The 24,408-nt window shown below is 35.0% G+C and overlaps 1 protein-coding gene and 1 long non-coding RNA gene across 4 annotated transcripts in view; one reads left to right on the top strand and one right to left on the bottom strand.

Moving 5' to 3' along the window:
- Positions 1 to 24,408, bottom strand: part of TMEM38B (transmembrane protein 38B) — a 50,429-nt gene that overhangs the window by 17,401 nt on the left and 8,620 nt on the right. For 2 of the 3 annotated variants that reach the window (XM_077912788.1, XM_077912790.1), the window contains exons 2-6: positions 22,939 to 23,089; positions 18,547 to 18,703; positions 6,231 to 6,415; positions 5,376 to 5,463; positions 471 to 588 (exon numbers count right to left, since the gene is read on the bottom strand). In XM_077912788.1, the coding sequence (XP_077768914.1) occupies positions 471 to 588; positions 5,376 to 5,463; positions 6,231 to 6,415; positions 18,547 to 18,703; positions 22,939 to 23,008 (618 nt within the window). In that variant the 5' untranslated portion in view covers positions 23,009 to 23,089. The remainder of the gene's footprint in view (positions 1 to 470; positions 589 to 5,375; positions 5,464 to 6,230; positions 6,416 to 18,546; positions 18,704 to 22,938; positions 23,090 to 24,408) is intronic. The other variant, XM_077912787.1, reaches the window with a different exon arrangement.
- Positions 472 to 23,949, top strand: LOC144322591 (uncharacterized). Its single transcript, XR_013388208.1, has 3 exons — positions 472 to 614; positions 5,758 to 5,830; positions 23,364 to 23,949. It is a non-coding gene; the product is annotated as an uncharacterized LOC144322591 (long non-coding RNA).

The following is a 24,408-nucleotide window of genomic DNA, read 5'->3' as shown; positions in this document are numbered from 1 at the left end:
CAAAACCTGTGATCTTATATCATACTACCTCCTAATTTCAAGACAAAATAAAGCTTCCAACGAGACAATAATAAGAAACTAAGCACAAGTATGTCCTACTATAAAATTCTGAAATGTTAAAGCTTAAAGGAACCTCAGAGAACACCTAGCCCAAGTACCTCATTTTACAAACGAGACAATGCTGTCTTCAGTCTCTGATCAGCAATAGCAATTTCCACTACTCTCTGGCCTCCAATATATGGTTAGACTATCTGCAAATCTTTCCTGATAGCTTCAGCCAATGTCAAAGGAAGAATCATACAAGAGCTATGTTTCAGAAAGTCATGGATGCAATGAATAAACCACCCAAAATTTACCTTTTTAGACTGTAGTAACAATAAAAAATAAATGTTCCTGTTATTTGCCTAGTATGCAGAATTCTGGTTACAAAGAATTTAGAATACTGATTTATAGCTATTCTGAATTCTTACCTTTGTGACCACAAGAAACATGGTATAAAGGAACATAAGGTTATGCCTTGATACTGCCAGATACTTCGTGTGCTGGAATGTGAAGATAATTGACCCCAGTAGGGTCACCTTGGCAGGGCTGAAAATAAAACATACTTTAAGTCAGTAAGTAACAAATATGCTCCATTTACTTCTCAAAGAGTACTCTGGAAAATATTAATTTAATGAGTTATTAACAGATAAAAATGAGTTCTGTTAATATACTTGTAAAGTTTTAGAAGTGCTAAGTTGTATAAAGTATAATTTCCCTGATAAAATATCATAGATCTTAGAATGTTCATACATATTGTGACTCTCCAATAGAGTTCATTTCTACATACAGTATTTCTGAAATACATCTGACCATATAATACTTTATCACAAAGATATGAAAGTCCCATGTTCCACAGTATGACTCAGAAAAAGGAGATTAGTCATTATAGCACGAAACAAGCACCCTTTGGGTGGGTGGGAAAAGAAAGCCCTGATTTCGGGATCCCTGGGTGGCGCAGCGGTTTGGCGCCTGCCTTTGGCCCAGGGCGCAATCCTGGAGACCCGGGATCGAATCCCATGTCGGGCTCCCGGTGCATGGAGCCTGCTTCTCCCTCTGCCTGTGTCTCTGCCTCTCTCTCTCTCTGTGTGTGTGACTATCATAAGTAAATAAAAATTAAAAAAAAAAAAAAAAAGAAAGCCCTGATTTCTAGTATTTTCCCATTTCCATGGTGTAAATACTCCCATCACAGTAAATTTCAGGCTACTGTACAGAATGGAAAAGAAACAGATACACACAATTGGCTCTCATATAACACTATAAGCCAGATCCAGCACATTACTTTGCTAACTCCAGCATAGACTATTAGTGTTAGTATATTAATAAATGAATGCTGAAATTTTAACATCCATAATAAAATGTTAATCTACAAAAGCATTACTTTCGTATTATTTATTTGCCACACATTTAAAGTATGTATCTCAGTAACAGATCATTATCTAGCTTTATGCTTATGCTTACAACTAGAGAAAGATAAATGATAAACTCTTAGAATGCCACATTGCAAATATGACAAATTGCATTTCATGAAAAATTAACTATTTATTTATTATAAGCTGAGGATTGAGTCAAAACAGGGTTAGGTGTAGGCCACAGGGGTTTAGACCTTGCTTAACAGTTGACTGGGTAACACTCATGTTTTGGAACAGTGGTCTCTCTAAACTTTTTTTTTTTTTAATTTTATTTATTTATTCATGAGAAACACAGAGAGGAGAGAGAGAAAGGCAGAGACACAGGCAGAGGGAGAAACAGGCTCCATGCAGGGAGCCCAACGTGGGACTGGATCCCGGGTCTCCAGGATCACGCCCTGGGCTGAAGGCGGCACCAAACCGCTGAGCCACCCGGGCTGCCCTAAGCTTTTTAACTGTGCAGCCCTATTAATACCAAAAAAAGTGTTTTAAGACACAAATACATGTTTATCAATTAACTTATAAATTACATATACATATAACTGTATTATAAAATGTATTCCAAATTGACATTTTTAAAGGATGAGATAAAAAAAAAAAAGGAATTACGTTAATCTCTTTTTTAAAGATTTTATTTATTTGTCAGAGAGGGAGAGAGAAAGAGAGAATAAAAATGACCACAAGCAGGGGGAGTGGCAGGCAGAGGGAGAAGCAGGCTCCCCGCTGAGCAGGGAGCTGGCTGTGATGCGGGACTCAATCCCAGGACCCTGAGACCATGACCTGAGCCGACGGCAGACAGTTGTTTAACTAACTGAGCCACCCAGGGGTCACAGGCATGAGGTTTATCTTAATGTCATTTTGCTATCTTTTGTTTCTAACAGTTTGGGTTGTGTACCATAGTGTCTCATCATGGGTATCCTCTTAGCATATTCACATTCCATTTTGGATTGCATTCCCTTAGAGCATAAATTCAGAAGCACTGAATCTGAAAAGCAAGGATTTTGCAGACAATAAAATGGGACAGGGAATTGGAAAAGAGCTGAGATTTAGGAAAATGTCAGTAAAACTGGTTTGAAAGATCAGGACACAATTAGAATATTCTGAGATTAGTTTCCTGTGAAACTGGAAAATGAGCTTATGTGCATCCAAAATACAACAATGGAATACGTATAGGGTAACAGACACATTTCCATTCCAAAAGAGAGAAAATGAAAGAAAAGGAAGGAAGAAGTCACTGGTCCTGTGCAACTTCAAAATCCAGCAGGGCAAACTCCATTAGGTTTCAAGGTTTCAAGGCCTGGGAATAATCCTCTGTGACATAAGGTTCCATCCAGTGAGTCCACCCATCCATTCTGCACCCATGGCTCTGGCCTTTGCACCTGGACTCCAACTGTGGGCCTGGCCTCAGACCTCTAGGCCCGTGGCTCCCAGCCAAAAGTCATTTTTTCCTTTTTCTTGAAAGGTAACACATGTTTGCAGCTGAGCAGTTTTATCAGCCTATTTCCTGCCTAAAGAATTTTGGGAGTCTGACAGTCTCTTCATTTCACCTTATCTTTGTCCCTTTCCAGGCAAGCTGGCAGTACTTCTACTGATATAACATTTTCAAAAACCTTGTGGGTCTGCAGCGTAAGACATAGGAATCTATAACATTAGTTAAAATGGTCCTCCACAGGGGATACCTGGGTGGCTCAGGGGTTGAGCATCTGCCTTTGGCTCAGGGTGTAATCCTGGAGTCCCGGGATCTAGTCCCACATCGGGCTCCCTGCATGAAGCCTGCTTCTCCCTCTTCCTATGTCTCTGCCTCTCTCTGTGTCTCTCATGAATAAATTTTAAAAATCTTAAAAAAAAAAAAATAGATGGTCCTCCACATATCTTTCCTAAATAATCTCATGTCTGTTCCTAGCTTGTGCTGTGATGGCTGAATGGATCCATGAGTCACACACCTAATTTAACACTAGCAAAAGTTTTCTAGCCACACTCTTTACCTTCTCTCCACAACAGACTTTCGTAAATATGAATCTCCTAATTTAATCACCTTTGCAATCTGGATAGGCCGAGAATTTTCCAAATCATCATATTAGCTTCTTTGTTCAACAGTTATCCCCTCAATTGAACTTTTTCTCTCTCACTTTACTAAAAGCAGCAAGAAACCAGTCCAGACCTTTAACACTGCTTCAAAATCTCAACTAAATATCCAAGTTCACTGCTCACAAATTATACTTTCCACATAACTGTAGTACATAACTCAACTAAGTTTTCTCCCACTGTATGTCACCTCTCCTCCAATTTCCAATATCATGTTCCTCATTCTCTTTTGAGCCCTCACCAGGATCTTTAACATTCATAATTCTACCATCATTCTGTTTATGACAATATATATATTCTCGGGATCCCTGGGTGGCGCAGTGGTTTGGCGCCTGCCTTTGGCCCAGGGCGCGATCCCGGAGACCGGGGATCGAATCCCACATCGGGCTCCCGGTGCATGGAGCCTGCTTCTCCCTCTGCCTATGTCTCTGCCTCTCTCTCTGTGTGTGACTATCATAAATAAATAAAAATAATTAAAAAAAATATATATATATATATATATTCTCTAAGACCATACAGGCTTTCTCTACTATGCAAAAGTATTTGGTAATAGATAAATGAAAATTTATATATACACACTCATACACAAAATATCATAATGAACAAGTAATCAATCTCACCTGACCAACTGATAATTCATTCATCTAATGTTTACTGAGTATCTACTATGTGGTAAATTTGTTCAAGGATACAGTACAGATTACCTGGCTTATTCCAGGATACAAGCAAAGGAGAAAATAGTAATAAATCAAGTCAAAGCAAATAGGATATGGAAGAAAGACAGATCTTATAGGGTCTTACAGGCCATCTGGGGAGTCATTCCAAGGTTTTGAACAAAGGAGAAACAAATTGATTTTGGTTATAAGAGCTCAAGAAATGTTTTGTGAAAGACTTTTCAAGGCATTTACGAAAGACAATTTAAGACAAAATGAGAAAAATTTCCCTTGAATATCATTAATGCCTTATTTATAACTTATCAGTCAAAGCCTTGTTTGTTCTATTTCTAAACTACTTCATTCACACTTAAGAGTACATTCAAAGTTAAATATAGAATTTGTTGGTTCACAAAAAACATATACTTCATCATACAGACTGCTTCTCAACCTTCATTTTTAATCCATTTTAATATAAAGTCTTTCCTCACCTTGCTTATTACTATGGCCACTATTCCCTAAGTCTTTTTCCTCCTTGAACTGTGGTAACAGTAACTCTATCTCTTTATTTCATTTGCAGGAGCATCAGGGATACACCCATGACTTATTTAAGAATGAGTCAGTGTCTTTAGATAGCATTTAATGATCAGATTCTCTTAAATGGATGCAAAAGGTAACCTGTACACCCTACAAATATAGAGTGGTTTATTTCCTTTAATCTTTTATTTTTATGTGTAATTAAGCTCAACTCTCATTTTTAAAGCAACAAGGCCTTACAATAATGGATTGATTTGTTCCCATAAACTTAACATTTTACTACCATGCAAATCTGAAATCTGAGTGATGTTGTTTGTAGTCATTAATGAAAATGCCAAAAACCTGCAACTGATTCATTTCGATCCACAGAAGTGTGTTCCTATGTACTTCTCTCTCCATAAATACATACTCTTCCCACAATTCCATAACAATCCAGGAGCTTTGGTTTCTAAGGGGAGGAACTCACAGAGAAAAGAATCAATATTTATTTTAAAAACTGCATTTGAGAGAGCAGACTTTTTGAAAGATTAAGTTTCTTGATTCTCTTCCCATTATCATGACTATTTTTTTCAGCTTCATTGCATCCATATTTAGATACTTGGTAAGATTTAAGGATAAAAAGCTGGTCTCGGTATAGTTTATACCAACTCACTAGGACATCTTCAGCCATTCATCAGCTTCTGGTTTCCAACCTCCTTTTACCAACTGTTCAAAATTCGTGATGATGCTACCACCTGCACCTAAAAATAAAACAAGAATTTTAGATAAATTTTATGGAGGAAATATTTGAAACAACTAACATAAAATTCGAAGAAGATCCCCAAAATATAATTTTGAGGAGGAAGGAAAGAGTTTTCTTGTACATTTATGGTACTGAGACAATTGCAACTCCTCCCATTCATCAGAGCTGGCAACTGTCTATTGTACCATAATTAAGGTTAAAATTGGAACCTCAAGCACAGAGATGTTTCTAAGAGTTTGTTTCAGGCTGAAAAATAAAATTTTCTGCTTTATCATTTCCTTCCCTGTACTAGTTTTAGGTGCAGTATAGTAAGAGATTAGAGAAATTTGTTCAACTTCTACATATAAAAGAACTCAACAATAAAGGTAAGTGATATAGAGTGAAGATGAATCCATAATCAATCATATTTAAATACTATTTCTAGTTGTTCTGGATAAAAAAAAACAAAAAAGAGCAATTTTTAATATAATCCTTTTTACATAACTTCTTAAGTCAATTTGTCCCTCTAGTTCTGAGCTACTAATCAAACCAATGATAAAGATTTTATATTGTAAGATAGGCTCAAAATACGGTTGATGACTAGTTGATGACTAGTACTAACAAAGTGCTAGTTATAAATTAACTTTACTAGCGAACAGAAGACTTCTTTCTTCCCAAAATACTGTTACTAAAGTATGTGGTCCTCATTAACGTAACTAGAGAATTGTTCAGTAGCAATAACATATCAATAACAGAATATTTACAAACACATTATGTTAATATTACCTCGGGCCCATCCAATAGCTATCATCACTATCCAGCTATTTTTGTAATAGCTATTAGCATGTTTCACTCCACCTACTATTTTCCAAGTTCTGGTCACTTCTTTCATTCCCGCAGCCAAGAGTTGAACAGGTAGGAAAGAATAGCCCTGGGAAACTAGGTCACATGGGCAAAAAAATGTAATATACCTGAAATTAAAATTTAAATATTTTAATGTATAAACAAAATATAAGTTTTTATAATATAAATATTTTAATACTTTATAAAATTTTAAATATATTAAGTATAACATGTTAATATATAAATGTAATATATAAATATAAATTATTTAACATATACCCAATTTAGTTAGGTAAGCTTAGATTTTAAACAAATCACAAGATCAGCAATAAAGAGAAATCAAAACCCAGCATATCAGCAATAATTTTCCAAAGCACGACAAACTGAATTATCCATATTAACAAGGAATTTGACTTCAAGAAGACCACGGATTGGGCAGTCAATTTTTGTAAATCCTGGAGGCATACACAATAATCTGCCCAAAAGAAATGATCAAAGGGGACTTTCATCTTGTTTGGACTTCTGAATAGTCTTTATATGCAAAAAGTATTTACTGAATCCCTAATTTGTGCCTATACTCTCCTAGATGGTAGGAGCTGAATCCACCAACAAAAAAAGTAAAGGTACAATCACTTTTAAGGTAGGGACTTCTCTAAATGGAGTGTCTTTGTCCTCTGGGAAAAGGAGTTAGAGAAGAGTCCTTAGTAGCTGAGAAGGGCTCCATTTCAACCCTATTAACATCTTTACCTGTATCCTTCTGTGCAGAACATAAACTAGGACCAATACAGAGAAAGGTCATAGCTCTCAGGAGACAGATTTGTGTTGAGGAAAAATATTTTTACATTCAGGTAAAAAAAATATGAAACTCGTTCTTCAATTAAATTGTGATACTAGTTTAAAAATAACTCTCTCAGGTAAATTATTATTTTTTTAAAGACTTTATTATTTATTCATGAGAGACACAGAGATTGAGAGAGAGAGAGAGAGAGAGAGCCAGAGACACAGGCAGAGGCGAGAAGTAGGCTCCATGCAGGGAGCCCGACATGGGACTCGATCCGGGGTCTCCAGGATCACGCCCTGAGCCGAAGGCAGCGCTAAACCGCTGAGCTATCCGGGCTGCCCAGGTACATTATTTTTTGAAGTTTAATTTGTTCTACGTACCTATACAGTCTACTAACAGCATTAACTGGAAAACACACTAGTTTTTTTTCTCCCATTTCTAAAATACTCTGGCAGACAATTTCATGCTTAAAGCAGAACATAGTATTATATGTCTTCCAAAAGAACTGCAATTCATGATTCATAAAGTCAGAATTCCTAAAAGTATTCATGGAATATGAAATTTATTTGTTAAAATACTACTTCAGAGATCCAGTGCAAGATGCAATGGGGTTTGTTCAGGCTCGAGTACTCTTTCTTCTTCATCTCCACCTACCAATGCCTTCCTATTCTTCAAGGTCCCATTCAAATACTATAATGTACATTTGACTTTGGGAATTTCTTTTTAATATTCTCAGTTCACTAAATTCTGATGGCTCTGTACAATTAAAATAATCAATTCTTATGCTTCAACATCTCTACAAATTTTTTTCTATAACATATAAAGGGTGTAAATCTCATAATAAATCAGAATAGTCCTTAGATGTCATTCATTTTGTTATCTCCTCACCTAAAACTCAGCGTGATGAAAAGTAGCTCTAAATTAAATAATTTATTAGTAGTTAATCAGGAGACAAAATACAAAATATGTCAAATCAAAGAATCAGTTGATAATTAAAGAGTTTGAGGGAAAGGAATAAATTATCTGAGAGTAATAAAAAGCATTTTAAAAACAATTCATTTAAAAATTTTACATGTCCAAATATTTTGAGAGCCTCTACACACCTCTCTCTCTAAATACAGAATAAGGAAGTCGATTTAAGTACTGGAAGAAAAGGTTACACATAAAATAAGCAATTTTTTAAAAGATTTTATTTATTCATAAGAGACACGGGGCAGGGGTTGGGGGGTGCAGAGACAAAGGCAGAGGGAGAAGCAGGCTCCATGCAGGGAGCCTGATGTGGGACTCCTGGGTCTCCAGGATCAGGCCCTGGGCTGAAGGCAGTGCTAAACCACTGAGCCACCCAGGATGCCCAAAATAAGAATTTTTAAAAATATTTTAAGATATAATAAAAATACTTCGGTATCCACCATAGATCAGATTAAGAAAGAAGAACTAGGTTTGACTTTGGCAGTAATGAATGCTCAAAAGTAAAACACTCAAAGAAACAACAAAAACTAAAAGAATACAGTATAATGACCCCATTTTTGTTCTCTACGCATGACTATCTTTAAAATGAGTTTAAAAACCTAAACTATTAGCAACTTGGACTTTTTATATTCAACTATGTGACATTTTGGCATAAGAGCTAAAATTTGTAATTATTGCTATTTTTAAATAAACAAGGCTTTATCCTATTTAATCAGATATTGCTGAAGTATACCTACAATAAGCTAACATTTTAAACAGAACACAGTTCTCATTCAAGTGTTAAATAGCCACAGGGCAAAAAAACAATTGTTTATTGTTCTCAGTAGATTCACAAGTAAACAAATCAGACTAATGGCTCCCTAAACAGCCATTCTTGCTCTATAACGTAAGTTAGCTTTTTAAAATTCCCTTAATGAACCACTCAACCAATACTCATTAAGCAATCACCACATCCCTCCTTTTGTAAAGACATCATTTCACCTCTTACTAAAATCATCACATCCAAGGCAACTTTCATTGTATAAAGTGTCTAAAGAAAACACTGGAGAAGAAATGGAACACCAGACAAGAAAGAATAAGAAGGCAACTGATTTCTCATACATTTTTAAGTCACAAAGGTTAAACGAAAGAAAAAACAGCAAAGAATAGTTCAAAATAATAGAAGTTAGTCTAAAATAGGATACAACACGATGCCAGACCATTGACAAATGAAAGCTAAACCAGTTTAAGTAGGAAAGATGAAAATAGAATTTAGGTAAATACCTAGGGCTGAGCAGAGAGACTCTTCCCATGGTTAATCAGAGAACCCTTGTTTTCACTTTATTATTAATTCTACTCCTCTGACTACAAAAAAACAGCATTACTTAACTAAACCAAAACAGAATTACAAATTAAATACAGTTCGTGTTAGTCCAATATGACAGCTTTTCTCTTGTTCTTATTACTCTAACAAATTAATAAGTTTGTGTATTTTATGTATGCTTTGAAAAATACTGGAGAATAACAGACCTATAAAACTACACTTTTTCTTGTATTTTTCCTCAAAACAATACAGTCACAGTTATACATATGCGCATAATTTAATACTTGGAAGTTTGAGGAAACCAAATGGGGCACAAATCCCAGTACATAGAAAAATTACAAAATATTAATTTCCCCAGAAACAGTTTTCAAAAAGAAAAATCCTATGAAAGTATACATTATCTTCCAAACAATACTATACTATGACATACCAAGTTATTGTTTCCCATTGCCAGTAGATGGTGCTAATATCCACATGTGAGTACTATGAGCTATTGTACTGAATAAAGATGGCCTTTTCATTAAGTGCATTCACAGAATCCCGTAGTTTAGTTTGCTAGAGTTTGAAGTACATTCCAAAAATCATTTTAGCTCTCAAATTAAAATCAAATAAAGCAAAGATTACAATTTTTTCTCAACATTAAAACCTTAAAAATAAAATAGTAAAACATACTGTGTCTTTAAACAGTTACCATTTTTTATTTTTAAAGGTCTGAGAGGACAGAGGTCTTGTCTACATTTTCAGGATCCAAAACAACACACTGCATAAAAGCCAACTAAAGATAGCCTAGATCTGAATTCTGCACCTAACTACTAGATATCTGTGATACTTGGGCAAGTTACTTAGCCCATCTTGCCTCAATTACATCATCTGCTAAATGAGAATAAAACAGTACCTACCTCAAAGGGTTCTTGTGAGGTTTAAAGGAGATAATACGTATAAAGCACTTAAAAAAAAGTCTAGGACATAGTGAGTATTCTATCAGTGGTTGTTAATATTATTTTGTAAACAATAACAATGTTCATCAGAAGAAGAATAAAATGTAGATATTAATAAATTATACAGCATGAGAAGGAATGTACTAACGTACATTAGTAATATAATGTTAAGTGAAAAAAAACAAGTCCCAGAGGCACCTGGGTAGCTCAGCTGGTTAAATATCTGCCTTCAGCTCAGGTCATGATCCCAGGGTCCTGGGATCCAGCCCTGCACAGGAAGGAGGGGGGGGGGGTCCCTGCTCCAGCAGGGAGCCTGCTTCTCCCTCTCCCTCTGCCTCCCCCCCTCCCAACTTGTTCTCTCTCTCTCAAATAAATAAAATAAAATAAAAAAACACATCCCAGAGATACCTCATTTTAAAACAGGGCCAAAACAAGTAAAACAAAAAACTTATTGTATAGTCGTATGTATTATATACCTTTTTCAGAAAGTTAAGATAAACACAAACAGGATAGAGATTATCTGTAGGAAAAGTACATAGAAATGGGATGGGGGGGCGGGGCGCAGGCCGTTTCCCCCCCCAGCGGGCTCCTCCCGCCCAATTAAAAAAAAAAGAAAAAAAGAAATGGGATGGGGGAAGAGAAATATATGTAAGTTATTGGTAAAGTCCAGTTCTTAGGTTGAGTGCAATATGATGGAAATGTAAATTTGTTAACCACTTTGAGAAATGATTTGGCATTATCTTTATCTAACAGAGTTTAAGAATAACTTGCTCTGTAACTCAATAAATCTACTCTTAATCAAATATAAAGATAAAATCTTGCTCATGTACACAAGTATATACCAGAATGTTCTTAGCAACATTGTTTGTAAGAGAAAAAAAAACTAGAAACAATTGTCAACAGAAGAATGAATAAATTATGACAATTCTAGTATGCTATACAGTGAAAATTAATAAATTAGAACCATACACAATAAGACTGAATCTCAAGAAAAAAGGCTGACCAAAAACAGAAAGTCACTGAAAAATACATACACATGATGCCATATATAACACTTTCAAAAATATATTGTTCAGGGACATAAACATATGCTAAAACTGCACAGAAAAGTAAAGGAATGGATAAGCACAAAATTAAGAGTAATAGTTATCTCTGAGAAAGGAAGAAAGGAGATGGGATCAGTCAAGCGGTGGGACATCAAAACTAATGGCAAGGGTTTTAGGGAAGATGATGGCAGCAGTGGCTGTACAGACTTTGATCTCTTCAAACCCTAATAAAAACAGGGCAACTAGAAAGCAAAATCAAAACCCCATCCACAACGCTTAAAACTATGTGACAAGGTATCCCTTCAAATCCCAAAATGCAAATGGAAAGAGACAATTCACCAACACCCACAGGACCTATATTTTTTGGAAGGAAGAAGAGAGCAAAAAGGTGGCAACTAATGGACCTAAAAACAAAACAACTCCAAAATAGCAAATGGGTATTCACTAGAAAGCACAATGGGCCAATTTGGAAACAACTGAAACAGATTCTCCAATACCAGGCGCCATAGTAAGAAGTTCCTAAGAGGTTGAAACAATTTAGTCCCCATAAACTTTCAAAATGGATCCACCCAAGCTGTCTCCCAGAACAAGCCCCAGGTGAAGAAAACACTGGTATAGAATTAAAACAGCAGTACAGAGCAACAGAAGGAAGGTTCAGACCAAACTGAGAAAGGAGAAGAGACATAGGAATCTGAGAAAGCAGGTCTTAATCTTTTGAACACTATAAAAACAACAGAAGCAGGAACTCTATGAAGCCAGAACATCTTTTCTGAATTCCACCTTACACTAAAAGTTCAAGAAACCTAATTTCACATAAAAATGACCAACAGAAAAGTATCAAGGTCAAATCTCACACAAATTTATTAAAAGAAAAAAAAAGCAGAATAAATCCCTGTAGACAATGAAAGCACTCAGGAAAATCTGTCCACCAAATAGATAAAAACTGTGACCTACTATTTCAAAACAACCTAAAGACATTAAGAAAAGTGATACAGGGGGATCCCTGGGTAGCTCAGCGGTTTAGCGCCTGCCTTTGGCCCGGAGCATGATCCTGGAGTCCCAGAATCGAGTCCCACATCAGGCTCTCAGCATGGAGCCTGTTTCTCCCTCTGCCTGTGTCTCTGTCTCTCTCTCTCTCTCTCTCTTTCTCTCCCTCTATGTCTATCATGAATAAATAAATAAAATCTTAAAAAAAAAGAAAAGAAAAGTGATACAACACATAAAAGAACAACACATATTAGAATTAGAAAAACTAAGAACTGAAGATACAATCCTCAGGAAAAAAAAATATTAAAGGAAAAGAAATCACTTCAGTAATGAAAACCAAACTAGAATGAAAACAAAGAGAAATAAGCATAATAATACCTTCAAAGAAATACGAGAAAGAGGAAAACATTTTAAATTTAAAAAAGGAGATTTAAAAAGTCCTCTAAACTATGACCCAGCAACTGCACATCTGGATATTTACCCCAAAGACACAGGTGTAATGAAGAGACAGGACACCTGTGCCCCAATGTTCATAGCAGAAATGTCTACAACAGTCAAACTGTGGAAGGAGCCACGATGTCCTCAGATAGATGAATAAAGATGTGGTTATATGTGTGTGTATATGTATACATATGTGTGTGTATGGGTATATATATATATATGTATATATATACACAATGGAATATTACTTAGCCATCAGAAAAGATAAATACCTATCATTTATTTCAATGTGGATGTAAATGGAAGGTATTATGCTGAGTGAAATAAGTCAGAGAAACAATTATCATATGGTTTCATTCATATGTAGAATATAGAATATAATAAATAGTGAAAGGGACTATAAGGGAAACTGGGAAAAAATGAGAGAGAAAGACAAACCATGAAAGATGCCTAACTCCAGGAAACAAAGGGTTGCAGTAGGGGAGGTAGATGAGGGGATGGGGTAACTGGGTGACAGGCACTAAGGAGAGCACATGATAAGATGAGAGCTGGGTTAAACTATATGTTGGCAAATTGAATTTAAATAAAAATATTTTTAAAATATTAAAAAATAAAAAGTCTACTGAAGAAAGACAAAGAGCTGTATAACAACCATAAGAGTTCCTGAAGAGTACAAATACTAAAATAATTTTCTCAATTGGAAAAAAAAAAAGCATGTACCTACTAAAAAGAACATACCACATAACCTAAAAATACTGACTCAGAATGACCAACACCAAGACTTCTTTTATTTAAATTATTAGGCTTTAACAGGAAAAAATATATTTTGGGCATCTAGAAGGGTATGTGACTTATAAGAAAAATAAAATTAAATGATCATCAGACTTTTTCACAGTAATGTTTTATGACATAAGAAATAGAGTGACACTTTCAAATCCTCAAAGATACAAAATGTGATCCAATTATTTTATACCCAGCAAAGCTGACTTTCAGGTACAAAAGACACAAACATCAATATATGGGACCTCAGTGGTAAATCTCCTAGAATATAAGCTTCAAACAACCAAAACTACTAGAGAGACACAAACATAAAGACTGGTGATAAGCACTAAACATACAGTTAACTATAAAATATAAAACTAAGATTGAATTACAATTAGGAAGGCAAGAATAACAGTATATAATAGCTATAACTATGACAATGTAGAATAGTTTATTTTTACAATGGGAAGAGAACAAGAAACACATATGCAAAAAAAAAAATTAATGTTCTCAGTAATCACATCAATGGTAGTATTAGTACTGTCACTCCAAAGCTATTGTGTATCATATATATAATAGAGAATAAAAGAAATGAGTAATGCTGGAACATTCTATTATGCCTTGTGCCCTCAAGAAAGAAAATTCTTAGTGTGAAAGAAGGATACACACACACACACAGAGGTAACAGAAAAGTTTAATGAAGGCTCTATGGTCTTGAATTTGAATTAAAAATATTAATATGAACTCATAAATAATTTTCATCCTGATTTTTCCTAGCTCTGTCCACTGAAAAGGCTTAGAAACAGTATCAATCCAGTAATAATGAACAACTCTAGTGTTCAAATTTTGGTCCTGAAATGCCATTGCTCAGTAAGAGAAACCAGAGAAATGAGTGATTCCAGAAGAAAAGTACAAGATGAATCTTAGGGTGCTTTGGTGGCTCAGTCAGTTAGAAGTCTGGCTTCAACTCAGGTCATGATCCAGGAGTCCCAGGATCCAGCCCCATGTGTGGGATTCCCCCTTGACAGAGAGTCTGTTTCTCCCTCTGACCCTCCCTACTCTTGTGCACGTGCTCTCTCTCTCTCTGAAAGAAAGAAAGAAAGAAAGAAAGAAAGAAAGAAAGAAAGAAAGAAAGAAAGAAAGAAAGAAAGAAATCTTATATTAAGTATCAAGGAGCTAATCAGTCTGAAGAACCAATCTGAAGAAGCTCCCATCTGCCAAAGATGAAACAAATTGAACTTCAACAATGACAATTGCAATTTATTGCAACCTATGAAATATGTTTAAATCCATAAGTTCATAATAACTAAAAAAAAAAAAACAAAACAAAACTGGTTACCTTTGGAAGATGACAGGGGACTAATTATCATGAAAACTGGTACATAAAAAGAAAGAATCAAGGATTTATCCTACCATTCTTACATGAATGGTACAACTGGGTAACCAAATAATAGATGGTGAGTGGAAAGTTATCTATTTATAATACTACTCCATCTAATACATAAGAAGACAGAACTAGACTATTACCATTGTGTAATTCCCAGTTAATTAATACGGTCATTAAGTGTAAGAGTGCAAACGTCAACAAAAAAGAAAGCAAATCAGATATTTGGGGCCCCTTCTGGTCTTGCCAAAGGAATCTAACCTGAATCTGATTTGTATTCGGAATCAATCTACCAATTTTCAAGAAACACAGAGAATTCAGAAATATAATGATCTGCACCATGTGTATGCGATCAGCACATTCCAGACTACGGAAAACTTTACAGGTCAAATGGCTCTGGTTCAAGAGATAAATTATAAGGGAAAAAAAGGAATGGAGGGGGAAATCTATAATATAAAAATGACTTAAGAGACATCAATCTTTTAATAGGTATGACAAAATTATAGTGTCTAGGGATGAACATCTGGATGATAAAATCATAAAAATATACAAGTGATTACCATAAAAGGATAAATGGTATGCTACTGTAAGGGTTAAGGTGGGAAAAGCATTGTGATTAGAATGAGATACACAGAAGGGGCTTCTAGAATGAATGGCAAAAACTTACTTCTTACTTGAGTAAAACTTCAAGTATATTATACTTCATAATAATACATTAGGCCAAATATTTATTTTTTTGTGGTTTTCCTGAATTTTCATTTTATAATAAAAAGATTCCTATTCTAAATGATGGGAATGCACCTTTTTTATATCACAGTTCTTTATACTTTGCATTTATTTTATAAATATTCTTCTGTATCTGTTTAATATTAATTGAAAAATTTTAAAGAAAAAATATATTGTAATAAATAAGTAAATAAAAATAAGACAAAAGATTTGATCCTAAAAAAAAGAAAACTGTTCAAATGAAACCTCTTCTTGGTTAAAGTCATGGTCCAAATGCTGAGTTGAATTCAGACCCTGCCATTCACCAATTCCCTAAACCTCAATTTCCTCCTGCATAAAACTGCAATAATAAAAGATCTGAGGTTAACAATTAAATATTATACTATTAATTCACTATGTAAAATTGCATTTCTTATTTTCCACTTCTAACATACTTTTTAATTTAAGCTAAGAAAGCATCCACTTGGAGACAAGCAATTTTATTTTATTTAAGGGATCAAATAATCAAGATCTGTAATTCCTTACTACTCAATTACAGAAATCCCTTCTAATACATAGCAGTGCATTTCTTTAATATATTTAGCGAACCTAGAAAAGTACTTATCACACAGTTCACAAAACAAAATCCCTGTTCTAAAAAAAACAAAAACAAACAAAAATCCCTGTTCTGATAAGCTATTGTGTTAGAAGAATGAGACAGACCAACATAAAAAGAAATAAACAGATAATACGTCAGACAGTAGTAAGTCTAAAAAGAAAAATAAGGAAGGATTATGTGATATTCATGGGAGAGGAGGTGCTATTCCAGTCAAGAAGACCTCTCTGAAAAAAGAAAATATGAGCCTTTTGGGGAAACAGCATTACAGAGAAAAGACTGCAAGCACAAAGGTCCTGAGGCAGAAAAACATTGTATGTGCTCAAGAAATGATAAAAACCAATGTTGGCTAAAACAGAATGAACAGGAGTACAATCAATGGAGACATTACATCAGGAAGAACAAAAGGGAAGATATTGTAGGGTTTTATAAGCCATAGTAAAAGTTTTAGATTTTGTTCTTTTTTATTTTTTTTTATATTTTGTTCTTTATTGGATAAGAAACTAATGAGCATAGGAGTAAAACGTTCTAACTTATTTTTATCTTTCTTATTTTCAAATAGCTCCACACCCAGCATGGAGGAGCCCAACACAAGGGCTTGAACTCACCATCCTGAGATCAAGGCCTAAGCTAAGATCAAGAATTGGACACTTAACCTACTGAGCCACCCAGACACCCCTCTAACTTATTTTTAAATAATCACTTTGTCCATGCAACAAAGAAGGGTGGTTAGTATACAGGAGAAGTGGAAATGGGTGAACTAGGTAAAAGGGTTTAAGAGTACACTTACCATTATGAGCACTGAGTAAGGCACAGAACTCTCGAAACATATTGTACACCAAAACTAATATAACACTATATGTCAACTGTACTTCAAAGAAAGAAAGAAAGAAAGAAAGAAAGAAAGAAAGAACGAACATATAGCAAGCAGAAGACTGTATTTTAAGAGATGATTAAACAAATCTATGAGAGACAGGGGCACCTGGCTGGCTCAGTTGGTAAAGCATGCACTCTTGATGTCTGGGTCATGAGTTTGAGTCCCACACTGGGGGTAAAGTCACTTAAAACAAAAAACAAACAAACAAAAAAAACAATTATGAGAGACAGGGGCTGTTACATGTCAAAGCTCTAAAGTCAAATTTCCTGGGTTTGATCTGAATATGAATACTGAACTGTAAATTCTAGCAAAGTTTCTCCAGGCCTCAGTTTTCTCATTTGTCAAATGTCAAAAATAATGGTTACCTTACGGGACGTGTATGATTAAATATGAATATAAAGAATTTAGCTGATATACGGTTAACAACTCAGTAAATATTAGCTATCAAATTTATTATTCTACTCCTACTTGTTTCTACTAACACAGGTTTCCACTGTTACTTTTTCTCATTGCCACCACTATGTATAATATTCCCCTTTAAGACTGGTTGCATACTCATTTAAAAATTATCACAATAAAAATGAACTTTAAGTGTTCCTAATATTCTATATTTGATATGGTTTTTAATCAAAAGTATAGTTTCTGCTTCAGATGTTGTAAACCCACTCTGATGTGTATTATACTTTTTTTTAGCTTGATGGATCAATCTTCTTAAAGATAACTGAATCTTTGGATTTGTAAGAATCCAAAGCCATTCCTACTAACATTTTTTCTTCACTTCAAAACTAGATTAAAAACAAAATTAGGGCAGCCCGAATGGTTCAGTGGTTTAGCGCCACCTTTAGCCCACGGCCTGATCCTGGAGACCCAGGATAGAGTCCCATGTCAGATTCCCTGCATGGAGCCTGCTTCTCCCTCTGCCTGTGTCTCTGCCTCTCTCTCTCTCTCTCTCTCTCTCTCTCTCTCTCATGAATAAATAAAATCTTTTAAAAAAATAAAATAAAAAATAAAAAATAAATAAAAACAAAATTAATGTTAAATCCCATAAGGCGATGAAAAATCCAACATAGAATATAATAAGAATGGTAATTATAAATGGATCATAATAATCACCTGGACTTTTTGTGTAGTTGGTCGCATTCTTGATTTTATCCTTTTGTATGTCTGTGGGTATGAATTAGTAAGTTTGGGGTCAAATATTTGGTTTCCTTTCACATTTGACAAGCTTCCACTAAAGGTAACAAACTTGCCTCTGGACAGGATAAATGAGAAGGGTGAGAAAGAGACTTTGTACTTAAAACCATCAGCTTTATTTGGGTTCCTTCCTTTGCACATGTATTAACTTTTCAAGAACATAAGATAGGTTTTATAAAGAAAAAAATTTCATTTATTAGTAATTTACAAAACAATTTTTTAAAATGTCTCATAGTTCACCATAATGGCAGCTTACCAGATTGAAGATGCCAGTAATATATTAGTGTTGTTTGCAAGAAACCTCAACGGAGGCTCTGCAAGCAACACACAGGATAAAATTCCTCCACCAAAGCAATGGAGCATAGCAGTAAACCAGCTTGAAAAAGGGTTCTTCCGTGCCACCGCCGCAGCCCCTGGAACAGCAAAGTGGAAATGCACTCTGAGAGAACTGTACACTGAATAAACCCTAAGGTGCCCATGGCACTAAAGAAAAACTTCTTGGGCAGCCCGGGTGGCTCAGCAGGTTAGCACCTGCCTTCAGCCCAGGGCATGATCCTGGAGACCCAGGATCGAGCCCAAGTCCCACATCGGGCTCCCTGCATGGAGCCTGCTTCTCCCTCTGTCTGTGTTTCTGCCCCTCTCTCTGTGTCTCTTGTGAATAAATAAAATCTTAAAAAAAAAAAAAATAAGAAAGAAATGAACTTAACTTCATGACTTTCAAAACCTTACTCATAAGTGCGACAATCACAATCATTATAAACTCTATCTTTTGTTCTTTAAACCAAGACTGTAAGCACTTTGTTAAGACACAGGTGATCGGGACACCTTTAAAACACTCTGTCCAGCCTCTTACTGCCAGTTTCCTAATAGCACATTATTATAAACAATCTCCCTACCTACTCTCTCTCCTTTCATTCCCAGCCCTGTTTTAAGTACTTCCAGTTGATACATCAAAGCAAATTTTAAGAAAAATTTATTATCTTAATTACTTTAGAAAATAAAAGCTGAAATAAACTTAGCTTTTAACATAACAGGCTAGAAACAGAATAACAAAATAAACCCAGAGGTGAAAGGCTCATGAGGAACATATATATATACATTATCTTAAAATGCTTCCTAACAAACTACTTATTAATTAGAGGGAAATAATTTTAGAGTGGAGAAACCTTGCAGACCTCACCATAAACAAACATCAGGTGACTCCTGCTATCATGCACTGAAAACACATCTTAACTTCTACAGTATTTCCACCAAAAATATATAACTCGAACTAATCTAATCAGATACACCCAAATTGAGGGCACTTCTGGGAAAAAACCTGGCCTACACTTTAGCAATGTCAAAGTCAAGAAACACATACCAAAAAAAAAAAAAAAAAGGCTGATAAAATGCTCCAGATTAAATAACATTAAAGAGACAACAACTACATGCAATGTATGTTCTAGATCATATCCTAGAATGGGAAAGAATATTTACAAATGACCTTTTTGGACAACTGACAAAATCTAAATATGGACTATGGCTTAATAATAGTGTTGTATTACTGTTAAATGTTCTGATTTTAGTAAATGTTCTATAGTTCTTATATATTAACAGACTTAAGTAATTTGAAGTAACTACGCAAATGCTTCCAACTGACATTCTGGTGGTTTTGAAAAAAATAGTAATGCATAAATAAAAACACTCAGAGATGCTAGAGTACAAATTTCTAGTTCTAAAATGAGGAAGTTCTGGAGATCTAAAGTACAGCATAGTGACTACAGTTAACAATACTATCTCATACACTTGAAATTTGCTAAGACAGTAGATGTTAAGTCACGGGGTGGGGGGGGTAACTATGTGAGATGATGGATGTGCTAATTAACTTGATTGTGATAATCATGTAACAATTCACATGCATATCAAACCATCAAACTGTACACTTTAAATATATATAATTTTGTCAATTATACCTCAGTAAAGCTGGAAAAAAATTTTAAATGGGGCAAAACATAAATGCTTGATGAATTTGGGTAAAGTACATGAGAATTCCTTGACCTATTCTGGCAACTCTTTTGTAAGTTTGAAATATCAAAGGGAAAGTACAAAAAAATAAAAATAAAAATAAACTCAACCAGAGAAATAGAAGCAATTTATAAAAATAAAAGCAGGGATGCCTAGGTGGTGCAGTGGTTGAGCATCTGCCTTTGGCTCAGGGTGTGATCCTGGGCTCCTGGGTTTGAGTCCCACATTGGGCTCCCCACAGGGATCCTGCTTCTCCCTCTGCCTGTGTCTCTGCCTGCCTCTACAGATCTTTCATGAATAAATCAATAAAATCTTTTTAAAAATAAAAAAATAAAAGCAGAAACCAATTAAATAGAAGTTAAAATAGCAAGATGGAGATGGGCAATCAATAAAGCTAACCCCAAGCTATTCTTGGAAAAACCAATAAAACAGACCATTGTTCAACAAGTCTGAGAAAGGGGCTCAGGGTAGGAACAAAAATAATGCAAAGCATTAGAAGGAAAAATAAAGAAATAGTTTTTATAGAGTTTTACAGGAAAACAACATCCATTTAATATAATAAATGTGAAAATGCAGTAGAAATGGACAACATAAATTATCAAAATTCCCTTAAAAACAGATAGAAAACTTGAACATATAAATAACTGGAAAAAACCTACAAGGCCAAGATCTATCTTAAGAAAGGTGCCAACTCAGATAAATTAATGGAAAACATTTACCAAATATTCTTGGATTACTCATTTTTATGCTATATAACCATTATGGAATACAGCAAAGGAGAAAAACTTAAATCATTCCATGATTAATCCAATATCATACATTATAAAGAAAGAAGAGTGAGAGAGGAAGGAGGAGAAGAAAGAAAGGAAAGGAAGAAGACAGTATAATTTAGTTTAGGAGTATAATGCACAAATATATTAGTAATGAATTAAAATCAGTAGTTTTTTGAAAAGATAATAAATCAAGACAAGTAGATTTTATCCAAATTAAAAGAGTTCAATATTTAAAATTCATGTTTTAAAAGATTTATTTATTCATGAGAGACACAGAGAGAGAGAGGCAGAGACACAGGCAGAGGGAGAAACAGGCCCCATGCAGGGACTCAATCCCGGGACTCCAGGATCACACCCTGGGTGGAAGGCAGGCACCACCCAGGCGTCCCTAAAATTCATTTAAATCATTTACTATACTAACAAATGTATTATCATCTCCCATTTAGACAATTAAAGACTTAAAAATTCAACACGCCCAATTTCAAAAAAAATCTAGCACGCTGACAACAGAAAGAAAAGTACTTAACCTGAATAAAGATATGAAGGAAAAGACTTTTTTGACCTTACTAAAATTCAAAACTTCTATATGACAAAAGACTGGAATAGTGTTTTTCAACTTACATAAGCAAATTCCAATAAATCAACAGAAAAAGACAACAAACACGAGAGAAAAATGGACAAGTCACAAAGCAGGAAATATAAATGACCAAATACATATCACACATTCAACTGGTAAAAAAATGTACAGCTCAGTATTTATATTAACTTATTAGTTGGCAACAATGTGAAGAAGTTCATATACTGCTGTAAGAGTATTAAAAGTCATTTTAAAGAGTAACTTGGGAGTATAAATTAAAATTTTAATTTAAAACTGACTCAAGTGTCCAAGGAATTTCATACAAGAATATTAAAGCAGTGTTGTTTATAATGCTGTGAAAAAAAATGAAAAAAATCTAAATGACTATCATCAGAGAAGAGTTAAACGAACCATGATCATTTGTGGTATGGAATACTATACAGGAGCAATCAAGAGTGTGATATAGCAATATTAACATGGGAAGATGCATATACATGGAATGCACAGAAAAGGGTATGCAATACACCAAAATTAACTCCTATTATATCTCTTGAGAAAGCCTGGGATTTGTGAGGATGGTCAAATTTATTTAATTATATTGATTATGATATGATAATGATATAATATTATGATGATTTAATCATATTTGAATTCTTTTAACTAAATTATTACTAATTATAAAATTAAACAAAATTTTAACAAATTATGTCACACCCAATCTGTGGAATACAATGCATCTATTTTTTTTTTAAGATTTTATTTATTTACTCATGAAAGACACAGGGAGAGAGAGAGGCAGAGATACAGGCAGAGGGAGAAGCAGGCTCCATGCAGGGAGCTGGACGTGGGACTCAGTCCCGGGACTCCAGGATCACGCCCTGGGCCAAAGGCAGGCGCCAAACTGCTGAGCCACCAGGGATTCCCAACCCAATACAATGCATCTATTTAAAAGAATGTAGCAGCTTTACATGCACTGATAGACAAAAAAAATATTTATATATGTATATAAACAATATGTACAATAAGAAATCATTATTGTACAGAAAACCATGTATTTCAATCAGTACATATACATATAAATAATACATAAAATAAGGTCTGCAAGAATATATAACCAAGTTGTTGTTATCTCTTAGGAAAATGCCCATTTATGCAAAAACAAACAACAAAACAAACTACATAAATGCATGTGTGAATTTGTTAGGGTAACATCATCATATTTGTATTAACATGGAAATTCATCTCTATGTGCTCAGGGAGAAAAAAGGAGATAAAGTCAAATAGTGCAACCCACCATTCCACACAACAAAACGTGCCCAGGAGTGAACATGAGTTGGCAGATGTGCATTTTCTGTGGTGTACATATCCTGTCAATGAACATGTGATGCCAAGGTTTAATGATATACATCTGGTGAGAACTCAAGAAATGGTGACCTGTTCCAAATCTGGAAGAAAAATCAATTATGAGAAAAGTACTAAGAGGCAGGACATCAATCTTCAGTGTAGCAACTTCCTTAAACCTAAGAATTTTCAAGAATTATTTTGATAATACATGCTGTCTCTAGAGCCAAACCCCCATGTAAGCTATGATACCGCTATGTCTCTACTTAGATATTATTACCTACCTAAATATGTATATGGGCACTAGAGCACCACAGAGTGGTGACTGATTATAACATTGGTCAGTCAGCCTGACAAAGGAGTATTATCTTTTCTTAGGTAATGGTCACTAGCTTCCTCCATACTGCACCATCTTCATGTTGAAAAGGAATACAGAGGGGTGCTGCACGGCTCAGTCGGTTAAGCGCCTGTCTGCCTTCAGCTAAGTCAGGATCCGCTCAAGGATCAGACTCAGCAGGGAGTCAGCTTCTCCCTCCCCTCTGCCCCACCTCCAACTTGTATACACAGGCACACTATCTCAAATAAATAAATAAAATCTTAAAAAAAAAAAAAGCAATTACAGAGTGCTTAATGTAGAGTGCTTATTGACTCTATGGTTTAACTACTCAGGTATAAATCCTGGCACCAGCACTTACTCTTTGTGTGAACTCAACAAGTTGATTGTTTGCTTTCCCACATCTTCAAAAAAGAAAAAATAGGGATCCCTGGGTGGCGCAGCGGTTTGGCGCCTGCCTTTGGCCCAGGGCGTGATCCTGGAGACCGGGGATCGAATCCCACATCGGGCTCCCGGTGCATGGAGCCTGCTTCTCCCTCTGCCTATGTCTCTGCCTCTCTCTCTCTCTCTCTCTCTCTCTGTGACTATCATAAATAAATAAAAATTTAAAAAAAAAAGAAAAAATACACATACGGAAGTGGTAAAGAAAAAAGTAATTTACACCACACAGTTGTTGTAAAAATCAACTACAAGTGAGTACTTTGAAATCACTCAGAATGGGGACCTGGCACACAGTAAGCAGTAAGTATTAACTTACCACTATTATTATATAAGTAAATCAAAATAAGCAAAAAATTACCCTTTCCTATTTCTACCATTCTATCACACTCCTATCCTGAGAAATGACAACTGCCAGACTTTTTCCCTATGCTTATTTACACATACACACCCTTTATCCCCCTTTCTCTTAACTGTCTTCCAATCCTACCGTGTGTGTGTCCCTCTCTCTCTCTCTCTCACACAGGCATACTCTGGTTAGCTCTGGGAATGCATTCTGGAAATGACTGCATGACAGCCATAACGAGCCCATCACAGCACAGTCACTATGAAGAACACATTCTAAGATAACTTATTACTTCAAATAAACAT

Source organism: Canis aureus, chromosome 10, assembly GCF_053574225.1.
Source record: "Canis aureus isolate CA01 chromosome 10, VMU_Caureus_v.1.0, whole genome shotgun sequence".
In the NCBI taxonomy this organism is placed as follows: Eukaryota; Metazoa; Chordata; class Mammalia; order Carnivora; family Canidae; genus Canis; species Canis aureus.
The sequence above is the reverse complement of the archived record's forward strand: the minus strand, read 5'-3'. Positions and strand labels throughout refer to the sequence as shown.